Genomic DNA, 22,749 nt, shown 5'->3' with positions numbered 1-22,749 from the left:
TTATTTTAATCATATCTCTTTTATCTGATATGTGTGTTTTTCCTATGGTTCTATTCAAATAATTATTCATTTATTTTTCATGTGTTTCTGTTGTTCTACATTTATATTTCTGTTAAATTCATGTGATTTTCCTATTCAATAAAGGGGTCCTGACTTCTATTAGCGACACAATCTAAATAGTTATAAAAATATATGCTCTAAATAAAATTTGTATATAGCCTAAGAGTCTTCGCTGGGCTCTCTTTAACATGCTGTAAGTTACATATTTGAGTTATCTTAACGTACGGTAAATAACCAAAAGTTAGATGGTGAAGATATCTATCTATCATTGCAATTTAACTACACAGGGGACAACATAAATTGAGCTTGTCACAATAATTCAACATGTTTTCTTATTCTTAGGAGTAATGTATCACAATAATCCTTATGGGGAATTGGGGATATATATATATATATATATATATATATATATATATATATATATAGACACACACACTAGCAAAATGCCCTGCAATGAGCTTAAACAAAATTAGTTATAAAGATGTTCGATTGACCTATGCTTGTTTAAAGATTATAACTAACATGTAATTCCTCTTTTTTGATTTTATATTTAAACTTGAATTTTTTAACATGGAAAACGTACGGTTTCAAATATAGGGAGGAAACTGGACGGAAATAACACTATTATTCTATTTTATGAAGAATTCAACTATTTAGTACCAAATTCTAAAGTAGATAAAATACATCATAAAAAGCAGAAACACAAGAGAAGACGATAACTTACCTGTCACGAACCGAAGTTAAGAAAGACAAGACCGGCATCGCAGTTTCCTCAAGATATTGTAGGTAAGTTGTAATACCTTTGTGTTCAAATATGGTTTTTTCGACAACAATTAAGAGGATGTGTAAAAAAACTCAACTTTTATACCATTCCTCGAATCGATGATCGGAGAGCGTGCACGCGTTGGGTTCATCGAGTAGTGCAAAATAGACTTTAAGTTTGTATTAATCACAGTCTGGATGAATTGATAGTGATCGAATAAATTTGGATAGTTGGATATATATATATATATATATATATATATATATATATATATATATATATATATATATATATATATATATATCATCTATTTAAGCAATAAAAAAATCGACGATCGGAGACCGTGGACGCGTAGGGTTTGTCGAGTAGTATAAAATAGACTTTAAGTTTATATTAATCAGAGTCTGGATGAATTGACAGTGATCAAATAAATTTGGAACGTTGAATTTTCATTACTGCCATCTATTTAAGCAATAAAAAAGAGAAAAAGAGAAATAGAGATCGATCTACCAGCCTCCTCAGCCAATGGGCTACACACGCAGTCGCATCGCTCGTCCCCGTTTCCGTCCACGGCGCCGAGAGAAAATGTCCCGATCGGCCCACGCGCGGCAGCCCACGCACGTCTGGTTGGTCCAAGTAGACGACGTACCAATATCGTAGGCAAACAAGGCCGGGAGAAAGCGCTCGGCCCACGTGCGGCGGCCCACGCGTGACTGATAGGCCCAGGTGGATGACGGACGAAAAATTCTGGTATAATCGTTACCACTTTTTATAATAGTATAGATATAAATACTATAAAAAAATGATCGATTATAATGAGATGAGCATGTAATTAAAGGGCAGTTCGAATGGAACAATAATCTCATACAACCTGAGATCATGCATGTACTGAACAGTAAACACCACCTTTGCGCTTGAAGTAAAAAAGCACATATGTTGTGTTCAAGATCTGCATTGTACCCAGCTAGTAGAGTACATGAAGATAAAAGCATAATCGCAAGCAGCTTAATTTAAGATAAAACTGCAAGAATACATCCATGGTGCCGATAGCTAGCTACTAGCAAATATATTATAAGACTTTCTTATAATATCTAAAAATATATAAATATTAATAAATCTAGAAGATTTGCTCAGGTACTAGTTCCTCACGGTATTAAATCATTTCTCACCATTAGATTAACTTAGCAGGATGGATATGGTTAGATCAACGATCAGAAACGATTTGATATCGTGATACCGTGAGATACTGTAACTTGAGATTTTTTTTTTATTAAACCGAATCTCTAACTTACTTAGCTCGTGGCTCCCCTAATAGAATTCTACTTTAGTGTCGGGGTGGAAGAGACCAGCGGTCTTCTCGCGTATCTCCTCACGCATGCCGCCGTTCTTCTTGATTCGATACGAGAGACGGAAGACCACCCTTCTGGGGATCGGCTTGCACCTGAGCAGCAGCCTCACCACGTCCACATCGTCGCTTTCTCCTGCGAAGTTCATCATCACTACTACCTCCTGAAGCGAGTCGACGGCGCCGTCCGTAATCATCTGATTATCTGCTTGCGGGGGGGGGGGGGGGGGGGGGGGGGGGGGGGGGGGGGGGGGGGGCTGCGGATGCCACCGTTCGTGGCATGTCGACGATTCCCCATCTGGGGGTAGAATGCAACATATATAATTGATTAACGTAATTTTACGGTACTTAAGAAAGTATTAAAATTTTAGTATAAAATTTGATATCTTTTGATACCTTAGGTCTAAGGTTTCCGCTAAAATTTTGGTATCTCTCGGTACCTACTCAAATACAGTAAAATTGATCCATTGATTAACTTAATTAACATTGGGGGACATCTCTTATATGTGGATTAACAAATGTAATTCAGTATATAGCTAAGTAGGTAAGTTCCTTTTAGACAACATGAAGATTTCGATTCATTCCGTTCTTTTGTGTGTATACTACTGTCTTCGTTTTATAATGTAAAATGTTTTTTTCTGTAACGTTTAACCATTCGTCTTATTAAAAAATTTAGTACAAACATAAAAAATGATAAGGCATGCTTAAAGTTCTTTTGATAATAAAGTAAGTCACAAGCAAAATAAATGATATTTTTATATTTTTTGAATAAGACAAATAGTTAAACATTGTAAGAAAAAGTTAAACATCTTACGTTATGAAACGGAGGAAGTAGTTAAATGCACATGCTTTACTATGGATATAAATTATTATAAATGTCATAAAATAAATAAAAATATAAGCTACGTGATATGTACTACCCATTTTTTTTTCTAAAGGGAATATTCAACTCCCCTATAAGAATATAAATATCACATATACTCCCCTATAAGAATGTAGTGATGGTGATGAATTTATATCATCACGCATATGGCCCTATCCATTCTAAATTTTACAAATTGCCGCTTAATCTTTATAATACTAAGAAACAACTATTCTATATAGATAGCCATATGTGAAATCAAATTAAGGTGAATATTAACTGTAAAAAGGATGGAAAACACATTTATAAAAAAATATGTATTTATCTAGTTTAGACAATATGGTAAGATATCGTTTAATCAATACCAAAGTATAAACATTCAGAGAGTACCCGTGAACGTAGGAGGATGAGATCACCCACCTGTGGCAAAATTGATAATGCTGAAGATTTGGTATCACAATTCGTGAGACATTTGTGCCAAATCCCCAAATGCGGCGGGGCATGCGAGACAAGCGCTCCGCCCCGACCATCTCAGCAACATTCATTGTCTCGGGAAGGAAAGAATCAAAGAAGAAAAGCACATTAATGGTACATGGTAGTAGTCGTAGGACTTCCCAAGCTTGTACTATCATGGTGTATTAGAAGAAAAAACAAATCTAATTTGCTAAATGCTTGCTATTGGTTTTCTTTTTTCTCATGGCATCTAGCTATTCAGGGGAAATTCTCCTGCCTCACTCCACAACTTGCTCTAGTTCAGTAAACCATGATTTAAGCAACTATTTCTCTTGAACAATGCTCTCCAATTTGGACTTCAGATTTTTCAGTGACCTGATTCAATGCAAGAATCTCAACTTCGTGTTTGAACTGTCTTCTGAAAGCCTCTCTGTAGCATGAGAGAGTTCTTGATTGTACATTCATCTTTAGAGTTTACTTCCTCCAGCTGCTTAAACTTGTTCTCGATGAGTAATGTCTCCTCACAAAATTTTCAAGTTTGATCCTGGTGCTTTCAATTGTTTCCTGAAACTCGGTTGTCACCTAACTGTTGGATGTTTTCTCTTGCAGAAACTTCTCAAAAGCATCAGCAGTTGTCAATTTAAGCATCACTATGAGACAGTCTCTCTTCAAATTGTTGTCTATCTGAAGCAATTTCTTAATTCAGATTGACAATTTCAGCCTCTAGTTTCTTGTTTTCTCCCAACAGCCTAAAGTGCTCTCCTGACAAAACTATAATATCAATCTTCAGTTGTGAAGACTGCAGCTTCTTTAGAATCACAATGGTAACTCAAATTCCTTTCTTCCAAAATCTCAAGTTTTTCACTAGCATCATGCAATTTCTAGTTCATCCTTAAGCTCAAGAACTCTCAATACAACTATTCCCTGCTCCATCTACCAAAATATATCCCACTTTATCAAATCACAATACAACTATTGCCTACTTCATCTATTTTTAATGTATTAATTTTTTGTTTTCACAAAATCCAAATGCAACTATTACTCTAAAATGAACTTTTAGAACAAACTAAAATAACTTAAAATAATCTTATTTTAGAACAGAGATTGTATGAATCAAAATAACATCTTGGAACCATGGAAGTTAGTTGCTCCTTTTTTTTTTCCTCTTCTTGGTTTCACAATGACCACCATGAGAAACAGCGAGAAGGTGAATTCAAACACATTTGCTAGCAGTTCTTTGTTGCCGAATCCAGGACAAGCACTACATCACAAACCAGATCGCCATCAAGGGCACAAGCAAATCTTTGACGAGCACAGCAACACATCTACAGCCTACACAAGGCAACGCGACGCGACACGGAGACAGAGAAATCCTTGTGGTTATGGAGGTCTAGCCGCCGAAGCCGTAGAGGGTGCGGCCCTGGCGCTTGAGCGCGTAGACGACGTCCATGGCGGTGACGGTCTTGCGGCGAGCGTGCTCGGTGTAGGTGACGGCGTCGCGGATGACGTTCTCGAGGAAGATCTTGAGCACGCCGCGGGTCTCCTCGTAGATGAGCCCCGAGATGCGCTTCACCCCGCCCCTCCTCGCCAGCCTCCGGATCGCCGGCTTGGTGATCCCCTGGATGTTGTCGCGCAGCACCTTCCTGTGCCGCTTCGCGCCGCCCTTGCCCAGCCCCTTCCCTCCCTTCCCGCGCCCAGACATCCTCGAGCGACGACGCTGCTCTCCCGACGACGGCGACCGCGACGACGGCAAGGGAACTGGCGGATTTGATTTTGGTGGTGGCGACTTGGATGGAATGGCTTCGAGTTGGTGGTTGGGGGATGAGGGGTATATGTAGAGTCGGGAGGGGAGAGGGGAGCCGTCGGATTGGGGAGCGGTCCGCGTGGGTGGTGCGGGGGGGCAGCGTTGGCCGTTGGATGGAGCAGCGGTGGAGGCGCGGATCGGGGCGTTTGGATTTGGGGGAGTGGAGCGCGGTGCGCGCGCGCGCGGGGGTGGAAGTGGAAATCGCGTGGAAATTTTTCGCGTTTTGTGGTGAGAGTCGTCGGAAATTTTTAGCGGTTCGTTCACGGCAGCGAGGCGGCTCGGGTTCCGCATGTTTTGGGCCATTTTCGGCCTGTTTGGCCTAGCCTGCTTGCTGATCCGGTGAACGCAGTTCTGGGCTTCTGGTTTTGGGATGGGCACATTTTCTGAAAGGTCTAATTACTCCTCCTCCTCCCCTCGTTGCAGGCCCAGCAAGGAGGAGCGAGCGCCCTGGACGGCCCAATTCCAGGCCCAGCAAGTCGGTGGGCTGACACCCCACCTAAAACAACGTTTTTTTAAAAAATTTATATGTGTAAAGTTTTTTTTACCTTTATACATATAAATTTTACATGTATAAATTTTTTAACTTTTTATGTATATGTAATTTTTATATGTATGTATGTGTGTATATATAAAGTTTGCATGTACAAAGTTTATGTGTATAAAGTTTACATATATAAAGTTTGCATGTACAAAGTTTATGTGTATAAAGTTTATGGGTATAAAGTTTACATGTATAAATTTTATGTATATAAATACATGTGTGTATATTATATATATAGCTTGTATGTATAAAATTTACGTGTATGAAGTCTACATGCATAAAATTTATGTGTACAAAGTTTATATATATATATATATATATATGAAGCCTCTATCCTACTATCAGGTGGTGTAGCTATTCCCTTCATATTTAAGGTGCAGAAACACCTCTATACATATTTCTTCTCTCTTCTAACAGAAAGTACAAACTCTATACATATAGTTATATCATTCACATGAGATTTAATAGTGTTCATATTTTCTATTGGGTGGGAGCAGAAATAGTTATAATAATATTTTTCATCATGAACGTGATTCTCCAGAGAAAGGAATATCCTAAGGACTAGGAAAGCTACCTGTTTGGGAAGATGGGAGCTATTGAAAAGGTAACGACCGTCACTAGGAGCAAGCTGCCTTGGCTAGGTAGCAATCCGCTTTGAAGCTAGCGGGCAGGGTGCAAAAAGGAATAAGCCTCTGACTAGGAAGGTCAAGCTTCATTCAAGGAACCGGGGCTCGGCAAAAGTTGGTTCACTGACCAAAGACGATTTCTTTGTTTTGTTTTTCAGGGAGTAGCTAGTAGGATCTAATTCTAAATATTATTAAGCGACTACTCTGTTGGCTACTGACCAAAAACGGCGTGACAGATAAGTTACATAAGCCACTGGCGATAAGTTACATAAGCGAACAGAGTAGTCGCTTAATAATAGGCAGTAGCCAACAACACAGTAGTGACAGATGTAGTTACATAAGTGGACAGAGTAGAGTCATCTAATAGGCAGTAGCCAACAAAAACGGCACAGTAAATTTATAGCCAGAAGGGAAGTTCATGCCGTGCACACTAAAATATCTCCCTCTAGAAACAATAGAAAATAATCATGCTAGTAGAGGCAACTATAATTAGTTCGAGTATTGGTAACCAGATGATGGCTGCGCAGGCTGCTGAGTTTCTCTCTGCTTGGCGTACTCGGCAAATATCACCCAACCATCAAGGAACTACACAGTATACACTATTGTCAGGAGCAGCTCAAAACTATCAAAAGCAACAATGCAGAATAAGAACATTGGCACATCTCTTGATGCCTCCATCTCCATGAGAAGACCAATTGTGTACCCTACCAATCCTCTGTAACACAGCCTTTTACTGTGAACATCCTAGGTGGTTAATAGAATTACTCACCTTTCCATCCATGCCTTTTATGCCCTCACCGGCTTCTATAACAGTTGCATATTTGACAAACCCAAATCCTCTGGAGTATCCAGATATTCTATCAGTGATTACTCTAGCTGCACCATATAGCGATGTGTTTTAAACTTTCAATTGATTGAATGGAATCAGGAACATTACAAAGAGGGAAGAACTACAGAGGTTAAAACCAAGGGAAATACCTTCAATAACCTGACCAAATTTTGAGAAGGCTTCCCTAAGTCCCTCAGATGTCGTGCGTTTATTCAACCCTGCATAAGTACCATGTTAAGAGTTACTACCACAGTATACAGCTATGTTCAAAATTTGGCCCAAAAGAAGCCTCATGCAAACGAAACAATAAACTGCACTTTGCATCTCACTGTTTCAAAAGTCAAAACCATGCAAAACTGTGCTGTGGTATATGGCTATAAATTTTGTGCTGATCTTATCTGAACTTTAAAGAGAAGAACATTTCAAAGAAAACATCAAACAATTATTGGGCACATTTAGATCTCACTGAGTTCACCTCAAAAGAATATGAATTATGCCATAAAAAACCAGATGGATTATTAACATCCAAAGATGAACCCAAGGAAGATGCCAACAATTAAACAATTACAAGGAAAAGTGGAAAACGCCTCTCATATAGGCTCGACCGATAAATTTATTTCAAGTATTCACCAAGTACAAATATCAACACTTGCTTATTTCTGAAACCTTGCCTATTAAAAACATGGCCCCAGAAGAAATTAACTAGTTATTGACTAATTTATTAATTTCTTCTGACATATAACTAGGTAAAAAATAATGCACCAGACCGTCGAGTCAAATTGATCATCCTATAAATTAGCTGGTCTACAAAATAGTAACGGTTTCATTTTTATTCTGAAGCAAACATTATATTCGCTATTTAATTAAGCAGCTAAAATATGAAAATTAGAGGATCACCACTCACAAGTATTCTGTTGCATATATACATGCTATAAGGACTCTCTATTAATTTTGTAATAAATCCAAAAGTTGATAATAAATCCAAAGTTGATATTTAGATCAATATTCTCAACAGCATCACTTTGTTTATCCTATCTATTAATTTTGTAATCAATCATTTTATGATCATTATGTCCTTTGCAATAGTCTGATGATCTTTTCTAACCACTCATGATCGGTTGCAAAGTTGCACTTGCACCGAACTGAAAAAAAAAAGGGTGGCTTTCCATAGACTTGGCTTCGGTGGTGCAATGGTGATTAATTTGGTTATGACATAGATTCATCTGTGGCTTTATTGCTGGATTACATATTTAATATATCCTTCATGCATGCTCTATTGTGATGCTCCCATGGCAATGTGCAAGTTATCTCGCAAAAGAATATGAAATTGAAAGTTGGAATGTTAGAAAGTCTACTTTGCCCTAATTCTGAAATTCTTACAACGCAGTGTAACACAAAATTGCTCCAAAAATCAGCAGAAGTTCAGCAATATACTTCTAGCACAGACAGATACTTCAATTCTTCAAATGAAACAGTCCACTAAGGCAGGGCGCGGGGCAAGGAGCGCAAACGAGAGGGCTCCGCGGCCCAAAAGAGAGAGAGACAAGACGGTGAAACGGGGGCATAAGATCCGGCAACCTGAGACGAAGAGGTTGTTGCACGGTTCCGCCGCGGGGCGGGCGGCGGGGGGAGGCGGCGGCGTGAAGCCCGAGACGGAGAACATCCGCCGGAACCCGGAGCGGGCAGCGGCCGCCGCCATGCTGCTACTGGTGACCGGTGAGCGGGCCGGCGAGCGATGGTGCGTGGGGAAGAGAGCGGCGGCGCTACGGAGCGGAGCGGAGGGCTTCCCCTTCGCTTTGCGGCGACCGACGGGGGAGGGTTTAGCGCAGGCGAGTGCTCGAGACCATTCGAGAAGTCTAGAGTGAAACTTTAAGATGGGCCGAATATTATTGGGCATTTTTATGGGCTCATAGACCAGCGAAGCTGAAAGGAAAAGGTCCACTATAGATCCCTAACTTAAAGACGAGTTTATTTTTCGTCCTTTAGCCTTAAGAAATATGTACTCTAAACTCATAAATCCGTTCAAAAAAGATCCCTCGACAGTATTAACACCGGTTTTTGATGTGACGTTCGGTGAGTCTCACGTGTCCTTTTTTAATTTTTTACCGTCTCTTCTCCCTTCTCTCCTCTCTCTCTTCTTCCTCTCCAGAGCGCTGCCGGCAGGGGTGGAGGCGGTGGCAGGCGGACCGACGCGGGCGGCGACGACGCGCTGTGGTCGGCGCGGGCGAGCAAGGTGCAGCGCGGGCGAGCGGCGGCCGGCGCGGGTGAGCGGCAACCATGGCCGCCACAAGCTGGTTCGACCTGCCGTCGGAGCTCCTCGCGAAGATCGCTGGTGGCCTCGTCGAGCTTGGCGACATCCCGCGCTTCCCGTCGGTATGCTCCTCGTGGCGCTCGGCATCGACTGTTAGCAAATTTGATTGTAGCTGGATGGTTTGCGTGGGCTGTAGCTAATACGGCAAGACACACAACAGCAAACAAGCAAAGAGATTTTGGTGCCACGAAGCGGCAGCTTTTCTGAATGTTTCTTTGAACTATAAATTACGAAACAAACAACTATCTTCGTAGTGGATTCCCATCACCATGATCGACATGGCCTTCTGCGCCTTCCTCGTCGTCGTGCTCGTCCGTGTCCTTCGTGTCGTCGTCGTACCGGCGTTGCCGCCCATGACGCCCAGCCTTTACGCCGCCTCCGCCGTGCTGTACGCGCTCTCGCTCTGGTTCTCCAACTCCGCCTACATCTACCTCTCCTTCTCCTTCATCCAGATGCTCAAGGCGCTCATGCCCGTCGCCGTATGCACCCCCATCGTCGTCTTTCGCACTGACTCCTTCCACCCTGCACGCCCTAGCTCGTCGGCCGCGCGCCACCCGTCCGCAGCCCGTCGACTGTAGCAGCCGCCCACGCCGGCACGGAAGAGGAGAGAGAGGAAGAAGAAGAGAGAAGAATAAGGGAGAGAAAAGCTTGCAGCTAACATGTGACTTACACGTGGGTCCCACATTTTTTAAAAATTTTCTCCTTGCTAACCAGGATGCCATATCAGCGAAACCATCCATGCATACCGTCTTTGGACCTAATAGGCATGGTTTTAAACACTTGAGAGGCTAAGATTTCAGGTATTAGGGTTTAGAGATGTTTTATAGACTCAACGTAAAGTTAAGAGATGATATCTGAACTTATTCTAAGCTGAAAGCTCTCCAGTATGCCATATCAACGAAACCATCTATGCATACCATCTTTGGACCTAATAGACATGGTTTTGAACACTTGAGGGGTTAAGATTTCTGGTATTGGGGTTTAGAGATATTTCATAGACTCGACGTAAAATTATGCATACCATCTTTGGACTTAATAGACATGGTTTTGAACACTTGAGGGGTTAAGATTTCTGGTATTGGGGTTTAGAGATATTTCATAGACTCGACGTAAAATTAAGGGGATGATATCTGAACTTATTCCAAGCTGAAAGCTCTCTGTCTTGACTAAATATTTACGTATGCTAATGTGTTGCTAGACATTTCAGATACTGATATTTGATTAAGATTTTATCAGGAATTTGCAACTTTATTTGTCCGTTTTCAAACACATGTAATACGTATGCTGATGTAAGTCGGACGTATAATACACCCACTGAGCAATAGAGTTACAGTTTAGGATAAACTTGTTTGCTAAATATTAATACAAAATTGTAGCGAAGTAATAGCTTTGATACAATAATTATATTTTAAAGTTATTTACTCTTTTTTTTTGTAGGTCAACTTCTTTTTAAGGATATTATGATATTTAGTTTAGGTTCTCACGAAGTTTTGAGCTGCAACAAGTTTGTGTCGACAAACTTTTGTTGGAAATCTACAATGTCTCTTTCCAAGGTTCCATGATTACTAATTCGTTCATTTCATGATATAAAGACATAAATTCATGATATAAAGGCAAAGTCACAAGAGTAAATCTACAAAAAATGAGTGAGTCGCAAGGTAACAAGGCTGAAACAACCAGATCACAAAAATTGGAAATATTATACATGACACGTGCGTGCTTCCTCGGACAAAAACATCTTCAGAGGAAAGGAAAAATCAAGCTCTGTGACACTTTATTACATCGAGCAAGGAATGGCTGATTATTTATTATACATCGGTTCAGTAAATCAAATAACAGGATATACTAGACATGAATTTTCGAGGTCTGCCTTTCTCGTTTCACCACTTATGACAAATTGTCTGGGGTTTCTCTGGCTCTAAAGCATAAATACAAAACTTCATATGAGTTCCTGTCTCGGTCTCAAGTCTGCAGGAAGCTCGCGTACTTCGCACCAAGGAAAAGCCTCTGCACACAAAGTAGGGCATTCTTCCTCACTTCGCCATTTTCATGGTTCATGAGCTTCATGACACGATCCTTCGCCTTCAGGTCTGCCACCACTATGCGTCCAGAAGGATGGTACTGGAGGAACTGTGAGAGGTCATAGCAGGCGACAGCAAGAGCAGTTGTGTCGCTTGATGTGTCGATGATTGTCATAAGCACACGTAGAATCTGCAACATTGAAGTTGAAGGTGTTACTTCATAATAATAATGTTTGATTCCACGTATGCCATTGAAATATCACTTACTCCAAACATGTCACATTGCTACTCATCATCTCAAGACATGAGCGGCAGATGGTTAATCATTCATAAAGAAATATGGAGAATTAACCTATTTTTGTTTATTTGAACAAAATTAGGAAACGTTTTGATCAGTGCTAACTACGAGTCATGATGAGCAAACATAACCATTTGATGTGTGGTAGTATACTGGAATACAAATAAATCTAATAAATATTAGTGTCTAAGTTTAGGCTAAACTATCCTGTATAATCATGTGGTCAACTAATACAAAAGAAAGCAAAGATCATAAGATTAATTAACCACATTATTTGAAATATAAGCTGAAGGTATGAATATATGCTAAAGAGGGATCTTAGCATTTGAGCATTCATTTTGAATTGTATGTGCATCAGCTCCAGGAATGCCCGAAACAAGTGCAAGCATAAAGAATCTCCAATATTCTTACTGAAGTTCCATAAGATAACCATTTGAATATTTCCCGTCCAATAAAGGACAAAGCGTACCTGAAAATCATTTTCTTCAAAATTATTAATGTTTTCGCGCCAGAAACTTGGGTCTTTGTGCATTGGAGACCAGTCAAGATGGCCAAGAAGAACTTGTTGCTTGTACTTCTCAAATGAACTCAACTTCTTCAGGTTGTCTTTGAGTCCAATTTCTAGCTGATTCAGTGCATCTAATAAATCCTGAGTGCATAGGTGGTAAAAAGAAGGTTGTCAGTTCAAAAGAGAAAACAATACAAGATCAAAATGCGAGTAGATTGACTTGACAATTCGAATGTAGATACAGCCATTTTGGATTTGCACTTGTGTGATTTTAAAAATATTCTAAAAGTATATATATATATATATATATATATATATATATATATATATATATATATATATATAGACACACACATAAAGCATGTTAAAATATGTTTCAAAAAAACTAAACATAATTTCTTCAGTCATACTCATACAAAGTGCTAATATGCTAAGGAAGTAACCCCCAAATTTATCGGATAAAGGTACTGCAAATTCATGTACTTGGTAATATTGCAAGATGCCACAAATATAGAAGCGCTGCAGCTTACAGTTTGAAGTAAAGTTATAAAAACAACATTTATTATTCTGGACTTCTAAAGGGTATTTATTTCAGATAGGAGACTTTTTAAGGATATGCTTGCATTTCAAAAAAGATTTGCTTCAAACTAAGCTTCAGATATAAAGATCTCATGAATTATGTTCTGTCAATGCAAAAATGAAAATTCAGAAGGCTTGGCAAGCTCCTCACCTCATCAGTCCATGCTTGAGCTTTCAAATTTTGTACTATGTGCGGCAATCCGAGATCAATCATTTGGGCAGCAAATGCACCCTTTGCTAGTAAGTTACGGATAGACATGATAACAACTCTGACAACCTACAATTATTTTCGGAAAAGCATAATTTAATTGGTATTTCTGATACAGAGAAGTTGTGACAACATGATAAAACGACAATACTTCAAACCTCACCTTCTCTTTTGTAGAACCTTTCACAACCTCTACAAGTCTTGGCATGACCCTTGTAGTAGATAAATAATCAACTGCTGCATCATAAAAGGATAAAAGCCAGATGCAGAGGGAAGTTTCGTAGAGAAGCTGCAAATGACACAAGGGTAAGCAGGAGGTTGAGAAAATTAGTTCACAAAGTAAATATAAGAGAACTGTGATGTTTGTTTTCTCTGGTGTACTATCTTGTTAAATGAGACATCTGAAAAATGGTTAATATCTTTTTTCTTAAAGCGGTTCATCACTTCATCAGTGTTGAAAAGGAAGGCTAAGTGTTGTATGCATCCTATCAAGGAAAAGAACATGAGCGATTGGGCACAGAAGAGGCCAGCGTTTGTTACTGGCATAATATTTCGCCTGATTCCATTACATACTGTTACAGGACTCAACATTTACCTGGATTGACTGTTGCGTGGAAGCTGGAGAAATTAAAGGAATGAGCAGTTTTACACCGTCTGCCTGAACAAATAAAGCTCTAACATATTGCTCTCTCAGCAAAGTGGCAAGGCAATGCATAGCAGTTGGAACAGAACAGTTTGGGTGGGTAGGATTCCTCAGCTGCAAAACAAAGCAATCTCAAAGTTCAGAACTCTTGAACACTAGTTACATAGAATAGCATATGAAAGGGTAGAATACATTAGGCCATTTCGCAGGTTCTGACCTGAGAACAGAGCCAATCAACCAAACCTCTTAACACATCTTGAGTAGATGTTAGCTTGCTCTTTGAATTTGAAGCCTCTCCATTTGGAATTATGCCATTCTGAATCTTGGGGCGTGCACTATAATCACAGCAAAATTAGATTATCCAGAACAAGACCACAAACAAGAGGATATGGACATAACATACCTTATTATTTGGGTCAATATTTTACAACTTTTTTCTTGCACGAACCAGTTACCTTTCAAGAGCAATCTGAAAAATGATAATTTTGTTAGCCACGTATAACAGCCAGAGATCAAATTATATAAGGACAAAAATGCAAAGATTGTGAGCAGTTAAACTGGATGAGCCATCCCAATTAAGATGGTGAAAAATCATGTGCTTAGTTGATATCATGGTTTAGTTGCCAAGGATTGAATGCTAAGATCTTGGATGGCATAAGTTTGCGTATAAATGTGAGATAACTGAGGTTAGGAGGAAATATCTGGCATTCTCAAATCATACCCATCTAGGATAACAGCACAATGGGGAGAACGCATCCAAGTAACTATCTGGAACTATGCCAAATGTTGATAACAACAACAATTATATAATCAACTTTTCATCTCTTTGTTTTTATAGCCACCATACAATGATCCTATCCTACTGTAGGCTAGACCAATTCAATAATTGTTCAATGTCTTCTTCTCATGATAATGCCTTTTCAAAATGTACAAGAAATCTGCCACGTCCTATGTTGGTTTATTTTTATCTTTATAACGCATTAGATTACAGATAAGATTGAATTATGGCAACTAATAATAGACGAACATAAATTATAGAAAGAATACTTAACTTAGGAAAGGATCGTAGATGTCTTCACCAGAGAGAGATTTATCATAGAACAGTGCTGCTCGTTTAGGATTTGCTGAAAACAAAGATAATTATTTAACAGATGTAACTCATCATAAGAGCTTTGTTTAGCCATGTTGCCAATAACTAGCTTCCCACCTGCAAGCATCTCATCAATCAGGGCAAGTACATATTCAACAGTCTCTTCCTTGGAGATGTTCCGCAAGATATTCAGAAACACACGAACATAGGATGGCCCATCCTAAAAGAATTTCCAGCAGACATTATGTCAAAGGAACAGTTGCCAATGCAAATCACCAAATTAGCCAAACAGAAGTGCACAAAACAGAACAACTGGAGAACTATGGACAGCCATGAATGGACATTTCTGGTGCATCCCATCTTTGGATCCCTGCACACCTTCTTTAATACATGGTGCAGATGGCCATGGAAACTAGTTAAAAGAATTTTATGACGTAACATGGACCCACCATGTCACATGATTTCAAACCTATTTAATTTACACAATGAGAAACAAAGAAAACCAGTGTCCGTAAAGACATATACAAGAGTAGGAAAAAGAGACCAGTTGTGACATTAAGATCTAAACTCGACCAGTTAAAACATTTCAGATCACAGTAAGAACTAAATATTGAAATTTCTTAAGAAAAAATCGCATAATGGTGCTTAAAATCATTTACCCAGAGAAATAATTAATGATGACATCATGACAATGGCACTAACCTCATCAAGCAAAGGACCTCGTTGGCTTTCTGGTTTGTGATCATAACGTCGCAAAAGCTGAAGACATGTCCCAGAAATCAGCTTATTTGCCATGTATGACTCCCATGGAATATCCCTCTTGAGAACCTTGAAATGCAAACCCAGAATCCATATCAGTATAAATCAAGTATTCCACCATAAAATGTAATGCAGATAAAAAGTCTTCTGTGCTCGAGAAGTTTTCATGGAAGCAGGCCTATCTCACAAGGAACAAGACAGGTTTTGGGGCAAGGCAATGTTAAAAGTTTATACTTTTCACATGAATTTGAATGACACAAATAAGATAGCATCTATAGTTCAGTGCCTAACAGGCTAACACTAAAATCCATAAAACATATTATGTGTAAATATATATGATATGACACGTATCAACAGGTTCACTGTTGCCTAGCCTAGAGCCAGGATTTATTTGTGGCACGAGGAAAAAGGAGGATTTTGTCCAACAGGTAAAAGAACAATATTACAGTATGGAAAGTAATCCCGATTTGATGTCTGCTATTCCATCCAATAAAAGCAAACTTTGCATGTTAGTGTGGCACATTAATAAGATTTGGAGGCATCCATGGACCAAATGCATATCTCTGTGGAAGCAGAACAAAACTCTGTCCAATCTCTAATGAAGGACAGTGTCAGATATGATGATATAATTGACCCAATACTATACTATACAAGCTTGGTAGTCTAGTTAACCATCCTTAACAGGATGATCGCTGATTCCATCCTGGAATACGCCGACCAAAATGAAACAGTCTACCCTTTTATCTTTAGCTAAACAAAAAGATCACAAGAGTTTAGGTTGGACATAACTACACGTGATCAAATCACAGTGCTTACAGTTGTATTCGCCTATTTGGACAAAAGCATGACTCAAATGCCAGTCTAAAGTGCAACACAATACCAGGCATGGAAGTGACAGGGGAAAAAGCTCATCATCTTCAAAATACCACTACACCATAATTTACTTCCGTCGAAATTTCCTGGCATGAGCTCTGCTCAGTTACAAGACACATATATGAAAAATATGCTCACTTCCAAGCACAGCCACATCTACTTCCACTCGAATACCACACTGGTTTGCACTGATTGATCGCAAAGGGAGTCCCTTATATGGCGCAATGATACCTATAATCTACTATAATGCACGCAGGTACCAAATCATAAACGCTAACGCATGTAAGCTTACAAGCATCGACAATTCAACAGTAAAACAGGTTATCAGCAGCGCAAAGCTAAATCCGCGAGGGCAGGCAAAATCCGAAGCACTCACCTGCTCGGTGGTCAGCTCCGCGTGATCCATCGCCGCGAGCCCACCTGCAAGAGCAGACAAATTTCACTCACGGATCAGATCAAACCGCCGCCGGGTGCCCTCAGCCCGCGGATCCGATCGAAGCCCGCAGAATCCCCCACGCGAGAAAGAAAAAAAATAAAACCGCAGGGATCGGGCGCGCACGGGAGCGACAGGGAGCGATTCGGGCGAGTAGGAGGGGAGGGGCAGCAGGGGATCGCGGGGGGCGGTGGCTCACCTGGCGCGATGGGCGAGCGGAGGAGGGATCGGGAGGTTCGCGGCGACGGGGAAGCGAGGAGAAGAGGAAGAGGAAGAGAGAGAAGAGATCTGAGAGAGACGGGAGGCAAAAACAATTAGAGATGAGAGAGAGGGAGAGAGACGAGTGGCCGAGTCCTTGTGGCGGTGGGTGGGTCCCACGCTACACGGCCACGTGGAGGAGTCGTGCTCCGCTGCTCCTGCCTGCCACCTAGCCGCCCGAATCTCAAAGCGTCTCTTTCCTTGCTCGTTTGTTTGTCTTCTCCTGACCTCTTCGTCGCGGTGGCCCGCCACCGATGGAGAATCGAATATTGTGATACGGAACCGATACGAAATGGAGCGAATACGGTAATGAATGATTACTAAATTATAAAAATCCCTCAAACCAAACTTCTAAAATCAACGAAAAGATATATCTTATTATTTATCTAGAAAAATGATTGTACAATTCACTTCCAATACAGCACATTATGAAAAACCATCCACGTCACTGCCTCAGTACATAACCGCATTTCAATCACATGCGCAAGGAGAGGGGATCCACTGGCAGAGAAGGGGATCCACCCGGCTGGCGAGGATCGACGACGGCAGGGGTGAGTCGCCGCCGCCGGCAGAGAAGGGGAGGTGGAGACGGCTGGCGACGATCGACCACGACAGGGGCGAGTCGACGCCGATGGTAGGGGCGGGTAGACGATGGGCAGCGGCGGCAAGGGCGGCGAGGACGTCGACGACGCCTAGGGTCCTGGGGACAGGCGACGGTGGCAGCCAGTAGGGGCAGGGGCGGCGGCGCGGCGTGCCGCCGGCAAGGACAAGGGCGGCACGGCGTGCCCTCTTCTCGGCTCTCAGTCTCTCGCCCTCTGCCTCTTGTGACTCGGTCTCAGTCTTGCCCTCTCGCTCTCGGCCGTAGTACAGCAAGCACATAATGAATTTTGGTACACCGTACAGCAAGCACGTAATGGGCTATTGGGCTTTTAGGGTTAACTGGTGGCTATTGGTCTTTAATGAACTTTGGTTTGTGGGCTAGTATATATGTTACGGGTATCCAGAAAAAAATCTCAAATAGTTTCCGACCGTTTCCGCTACCCGACGAATAAAAGCGCTATTATATCCGAATCCGTATCCGATAAAAAAATCCGAATTTAAATCCGAATCAAAAAAATCCGAACCGAAACTATATAAGCTCGAAAACAGTCCCAAACTCGAAAACTATCCGTAGCATTTTCATCCCTGCCTAGGAAGCAGTCTGTCCGGCCCTCCAGCGGAGCGTCTGCGGCGGGATGTACTGGACGATGCCTCTCCTGTTTCATGCGAGGTGGCTCATTCTTTCTCTCCTTTCGCTCTCGACTAGACTGCAGTCATTTATCCGGATTATTTATTGTTTTTTCTGCATGTTTTCTTAACTATTTTCTATAACGTGGCCTATATATACTCAACTTGCTAAATTATTTTTTTAACTTTGTAATACTAATTTTATTATCTATACCATTAAATAACTGTCAAAAATCAAATAATCTTTCATCTCTAATATTTTGTATAGAGAAAAAAGCAGCCTAGGATCAGGATGTGAGTTCGGTTAAAATCTTCGCAATTTACAGTGCATGAAGTCGTCTTTGCTGAATGTTACAGATCCAAGCATTAACGAACTTTTAATCCGATTAATAATTTATTAACCACCCGGTAGAACGATAACCTGTATTAAATCAACACTTCACCAGGGGCAAGTTCAAGAGCCTAACTGAAAATAACAGCGAATCAAACATCCATTTCGTCAAGAAGATGCAATGAACAGAGACGCGGTTCAGAAACGGCAAGTTCATTGTGCCGCTCTGTTCAAATTCAGCACACCATTCAGTCCTTTTCTTTCTTATGTTTTATCAGTCAGTCATTCAGTCAGACATGTACCGTTGTATTCTCCCTACACAGAGACCCTGCTACTGGAATTATTTCTTCCAGATATGAGAAACATATGTGTGCACTCTAATACGAGCTCTGTGAGTTTATTGTAGTCAGAGCGTCTCAGATGCTTGGAACCTCCACAATGCTGGAAAGAAGGTTCCTCAGCTCCACAATCACAACATCCTGCTCACCATTCACCTGCATATATATAGAGAGAGAGAGTGAATGTGCAACTTATCAATAAGACTAAACTAACAAGAATGGGTATAAAAGTTCAGTGAAATCTACAATCTTGTGTCGCAGCAAGAACCTTTTGTGCATATGGCTTATTGAATTTACCTCGATGGTGAAGAAACTCTCTGCATAGCCGTAGAATGATATGGTGTTCAGGCTGAGCACTTGCACTTTGTAGCTGCAGAGTGCTTCCAGCACCTTGGTGAAGAGGCCTGCCCTCTTGGTCCAGAAGATCTTCAAGTTATACTTGCATGGCCCCAGAGAAATCAATTCCACCTGACCCTGTTTACACATACAGCATGTTGAGCCTTTGAGGAATCATATATCAGAGCAGAATTTTGGCAGAAAAAACAGTGATGAATTGGTATCCACTGATTTAAGTTATTTAGCCTTTTAAAACTTTGTTAGCTTAAGGCATTTCTGAGATTAAGCTCTTTCTGGATAGGAGTTGAAAAATCTCACAAAAATGCATGGCACGTCTACTTGTTGATCAATGAATATGAAGATTAGCCTACCATACCAAAAATTCATCAAACGTTTGAGAAGATTAGCCTTCGTTTTGCCTTAGAAAGAAAGAGGAAAAAACTATATCAAACAGCTGAAGGGAGATGATGGAGAGATAGTGAAGGAAGAAATCTGCAGTCCTTTATTACTAACGCATACAACAGTTTGTTTTCTTCCGCTGCATGTTCAAACCTTGATGATCTCAAAATTGCAAATTCCCCGCTGATATAAATCAAGCACTTTTGGAAACTTTTACTAGAAAGAAAGTAAACATGGGTTTGACAAGTATTGGTAATCTTAAATCACACTATCTTGCTCAATGTATTTTTGATATCTTCCGAAAGGTACTCGAGCATGTATGGAAGATGATGGAGAACAAGAAATTGCTACTATGTGCTTTTATTTGGCAATGGTGGTCGTCTAGAGAAAACTAATGCAGGTGAAAGTGAAAGAAGCAGGTCAGATATATCTCAAAGCACCTTGTACTTTTGCATGTAATTTTAGAAGCTGAGCAAGGACCTGCAGCTTCATGTGCAGGGAAAATGGCGTCCCAAGAGCAAGATATTCTAAGGCCCTGTTTAGATCCTTTAAAATGGTAAAAGTTTTGTCATTTTGGAGCACTTTTTGGCAAAATGGATTTGAACACTAGGGTAAGAAAAGAACAACTTTGCATTTGTCATTTGGCAGTCTAGAGTAGCAAATTTCGTCAAAAAAGCGCATAGGGATGCGGTGGCAAAAGTTTTTTGTCATTTTGGAGAACTTTTTGGCAAAATGGATCTAAACACTAGGGTAAGAAAAGGGCAACTTTGCATTTGGCATTTGGCAGTCTAGAGTAGCAAATTTCGTCGAAAAGCGCATAGGGATGCGGACCACCTCTCACTTTTACCAAAAAAATGGCAACTTTTGCATGCCTCTAAACACCAAGTTGCAAAAATATAATGCCAAAATTTTTGTCACTAAAACTTTTGTCATTTGCCATTTGTTATTTCAAATAGATCTAAACCGGCTCTAAGGTAAATTGTGATGGCTCCTTTTATCACAGCACACATTTGGGTGGATGGCTTGTTTGTGACTAAAAATCAAGATGGTGTTGAGAAACGATGAACTACTACTAGCAGGTGGTTAGTTTTGCAGCGTAGCTGGGAATGGGGCAGATTTTGTTAGACATATTTTACTATGGCAGCTCAAGCTCTTACAGTGAAGATTATGACCAATGTAACATTAGTTTTTTGGTCAAGACATGTAAAACATCTATATGCTTTGTATTCGAAGAAATTGTAATAGTGCAGCACTCTCTTTTTCTTCCTTTGGTGCCAAATCTGATGAGCCAAAATCACTTGATTTGATTACCGGAGATTTGCTGGGCTTTTAACTTTTGCCACTCTTTACCAGTAGGGTTTAGTCCCTCTCGCAAGTGTTGTGATTGCCACTCACCCGTAAGAACGTCAAAAAGTTAAATTTTCCAGAGATTTGCCTAGTAGTGGGCAGAATGTGTTTCTCCCCCTCTCATAAAAAAATCATAGTTTAAATTTGATTGGTCATATTTTCCAGATTATGGCATTGGTTTATCAAAATTTGAGTTACATTTATGCACGGTGGGTTTCTAAACGGCACTGCTCTCTGAACTACTCTGATGGAGAACATACTCCATAGCAGTGGCTGTGGCTGGTACCTGGTAATGGGTGTTCTCGGCGGGGACGAAGGATTCAGAGCACGACGCGCTGCCTTGCTTCTCCCACGCCTCACCCGGCGAGTCGGCGAGCTGGCGCTGCAGCTCGAGAACCTCGTTCTGAAGATTCTTGATGTGTTCGATCGCGTCCGACAAGGTAGCCTCCTTGCTCATCTGGAACAGCAGGAAAAAATGATGTCCATTTTTTTAATTCCTCACTGACGAAGCAATCACGATTTTTGTCAGAAATGAATTTGTTTCAGAGAATCAAAAGATTGTTGGGAAAATTATAAGCGATTTCATGTATGATTGTTGGAGGTTGTGGGATCGATGCAAGAACTCGGTGAGCATTTGCCTTGGTGATCTTGGGCACGACCGCCCTGAGCGCGAAGATGTTGCCGTTGAGCCTGCCCCTCCTCTTCCGCTCGGCCACCAGGTTCTTGGACTTGAACTCCTTCCCCGCCGCCGGCGCCGCCGCCGCCGCCTGCTGCTCCTCCCCGTCGTCGCCCTCCTCGCCCCAGCCACCCGCGCCGAAGTTCAGAACCGAGTCGACGAAGTCCTCCTCGACCTTCACCTCCTCCCCATCCTCGCCGCCGCCGCGTGTCGCCCTCGCGCGGCGCGGCATCGCTGCACCGCCGCCGCCCCTTCTTGCCTCCCACCGAACGACAAGGCTCACCGCACCACCAGCGCCACAGCTACCCACACCCAAGAAACGGTCTCGCGCCTTCCTGTTCCTTCCGGGGCTGCGCTTGCGGTGGCTTATAAGGATGGGGGAGGTCCAGGAGGTGGAGGAGGAGGAGTCCAGGGAATCTCATGGAGAAAGCAATGCAAGGAAGGGCTCGAACGCAAGGGGAGGCGAGGCGAGGCGAGAGAGATGCTCTCTGTTGGTTTCCTTCCCGGGGAGTTGGTTGGTTGGGGGCGGCACCTGATTGATGGGAAGTGGATGCCTCCCCCGGTGGTTGCGCCGTTTGACTCATTGACGCTGCTGAGAGTGAAGCCGGGGAGCTCCGCGAACTCACTTGCCTGTCCTCCTGTCCTTGCCTGTCCTCCTGTCCTTGCCTGGGTTTCACCGAATCTCTGCGCCGGTGGTTTCTGGATTATCGGTGATGATCGTGATAATTACAAAAAATGTATAAATTTTATTTTAATTTTTTAAAATAAAATCGGTGGTGTGGTTTTGGTGTTAAACTGTGCTATATAGATTGATTATTGCATGGTAGGTAG

General features: G+C 41.3%; 4 protein-coding genes across 4 annotated transcripts; all 4 read right to left on the bottom strand.

Annotated features, from left to right (window-relative positions):
* Positions 1–4,614: 4,614 nt before the first annotated feature.
* Positions 4,615–5,271, bottom strand: LOC121054932 (histone H4). The gene has a single exon (XM_040525978.1). It carries the CDS (start codon positions 5,183–5,185, stop codon positions 4,874–4,876), a length of 312 nt encoding a protein of 103 aa, XP_040381912.1. The 5' UTR covers positions 5,186–5,271; the 3' UTR covers positions 4,615–4,873.
* Positions 5,272–6,723: 1,452 nt separating this feature from the next.
* On the bottom strand, positions 6,724–9,118 carry LOC102719782 (organelle RRM domain-containing protein 2, mitochondrial-like). Its single transcript, XM_006657752.3, has 4 exons — positions 8,862–9,118; positions 7,433–7,501; positions 7,224–7,330; positions 6,724–7,039 (listed from the first exon to the last, which is right to left on the bottom strand). Exons 1-4 carry the CDS (start codon positions 8,980–8,982, stop codon positions 6,944–6,946), a joined length of 393 nt encoding a protein of 130 aa, XP_006657815.1. The 5' UTR covers positions 8,983–9,118; the 3' UTR covers positions 6,724–6,943.
* Positions 9,119–11,275: 2,157 nt separating this feature from the next.
* Positions 11,276–17,275, bottom strand: LOC102719502 (probable V-type proton ATPase subunit H). Its single transcript, XM_006657751.3, has 12 exons — positions 17,206–17,275; positions 16,950–16,993; positions 15,644–15,769; positions 15,059–15,161; positions 14,903–14,975; positions 14,255–14,320; positions 14,069–14,186; positions 13,804–13,965; positions 13,372–13,497; positions 13,152–13,277; positions 12,383–12,562; positions 11,276–11,805 (listed from the first exon to the last, which is right to left on the bottom strand). Exons 2-12 carry the CDS (start codon positions 16,977–16,979, stop codon positions 11,557–11,559), a joined length of 1,359 nt encoding a protein of 452 aa, XP_006657814.1. The 5' UTR covers positions 16,980–16,993; positions 17,206–17,275; the 3' UTR covers positions 11,276–11,556.
* A 1,591-nt stretch (positions 17,276–18,866) lies between these two features.
* Positions 18,867–22,438, bottom strand: LOC102719218 (transcription factor UDT1). Its single transcript, XM_006657750.3, has 4 exons — positions 21,881–22,438; positions 21,529–21,699; positions 19,458–19,634; positions 18,867–19,316 (listed from the first exon to the last, which is right to left on the bottom strand). Exons 1-4 carry the CDS (start codon positions 22,148–22,150, stop codon positions 19,239–19,241), a joined length of 696 nt encoding a protein of 231 aa, XP_006657813.1. The 5' UTR covers positions 22,151–22,438; the 3' UTR covers positions 18,867–19,238.
* Between the last annotated feature and the right edge of the window lie 311 nt (positions 22,439–22,749).

The sequence above is a fragment of the Oryza brachyantha genome, chromosome 7, assembly GCF_000231095.2.
Source record: "Oryza brachyantha chromosome 7, ObraRS2, whole genome shotgun sequence".
Classification (NCBI taxonomy): domain Eukaryota; kingdom Viridiplantae; phylum Streptophyta; class Magnoliopsida; order Poales; family Poaceae; genus Oryza; species Oryza brachyantha.
The sequence above is the reverse complement of the archived record's forward strand: the minus strand, read 5'-3'. Positions and strand labels throughout refer to the sequence as shown.

Excerpts from the sequence above, each read along its gene's own strand:
- LOC121054932 (XM_040525978.1), bottom strand. The coding sequence starts at position 5,185 with ATGTCTGGGCGCGGGAAGGGAGGGAAGGGGCTGGGCAAGGGCGGCGCG.
- LOC102719782 (XM_006657752.3), bottom strand. The coding sequence starts at position 8,982 with ATGGCGGCGGCCGCTGCCCGCTCCGGGTTCCGGCGGATGTTCTCCGTC. Across the intron at positions 7,502-8,861 it reads CAACAACCTCTTCGTCTCAG|GGTTGAATAAACGCACGACA; the intron begins GTTGCCGGATCT and ends GTACTTATGCAG. Across the intron at positions 7,331-7,432 it reads ATTTGGTCAGGTTATTGAAG|CTAGAGTAATCACTGATAGA; the intron begins GTATTTCCCTTG and ends TATATGGTGCAG.
- LOC102719502 (XM_006657751.3), bottom strand. The coding sequence starts at position 16,979 with ATGGATCACGCGGAGCTGACCACCGAGCAG. Across the intron at positions 15,162-15,643 it reads GAGGTCCTTTGCTTGATGAG|GATGGGCCATCCTATGTTCG; the intron begins GTTAGTGCCATT and ends AAATTCTTTTAG. Across the intron at positions 12,563-13,151 it reads CTCAAGCATGGACTGATGAG|GATTTATTAGATGCACTGAA; the intron begins GTGAGGAGCTTG and ends CTATGCACTCAG.
- LOC102719218 (XM_006657750.3), bottom strand. The coding sequence starts at position 22,150 with ATGCCGCGCCGCGCGAGGGCGACACGCGGCGGCGGCGAGGATGGGGAG. Across the intron at positions 19,635-21,528 it reads CCGAGAACACCCATTACCAG|GGTCAGGTGGAATTGATTTC; the intron begins GTACCAGCCACA and ends ATGTGTAAACAG. Across the intron at positions 19,317-19,457 it reads AGAGTTTCTTCACCATCGAG|GTGAATGGTGAGCAGGATGT; the intron begins GTAAATTCAATA and ends ATATATATGCAG.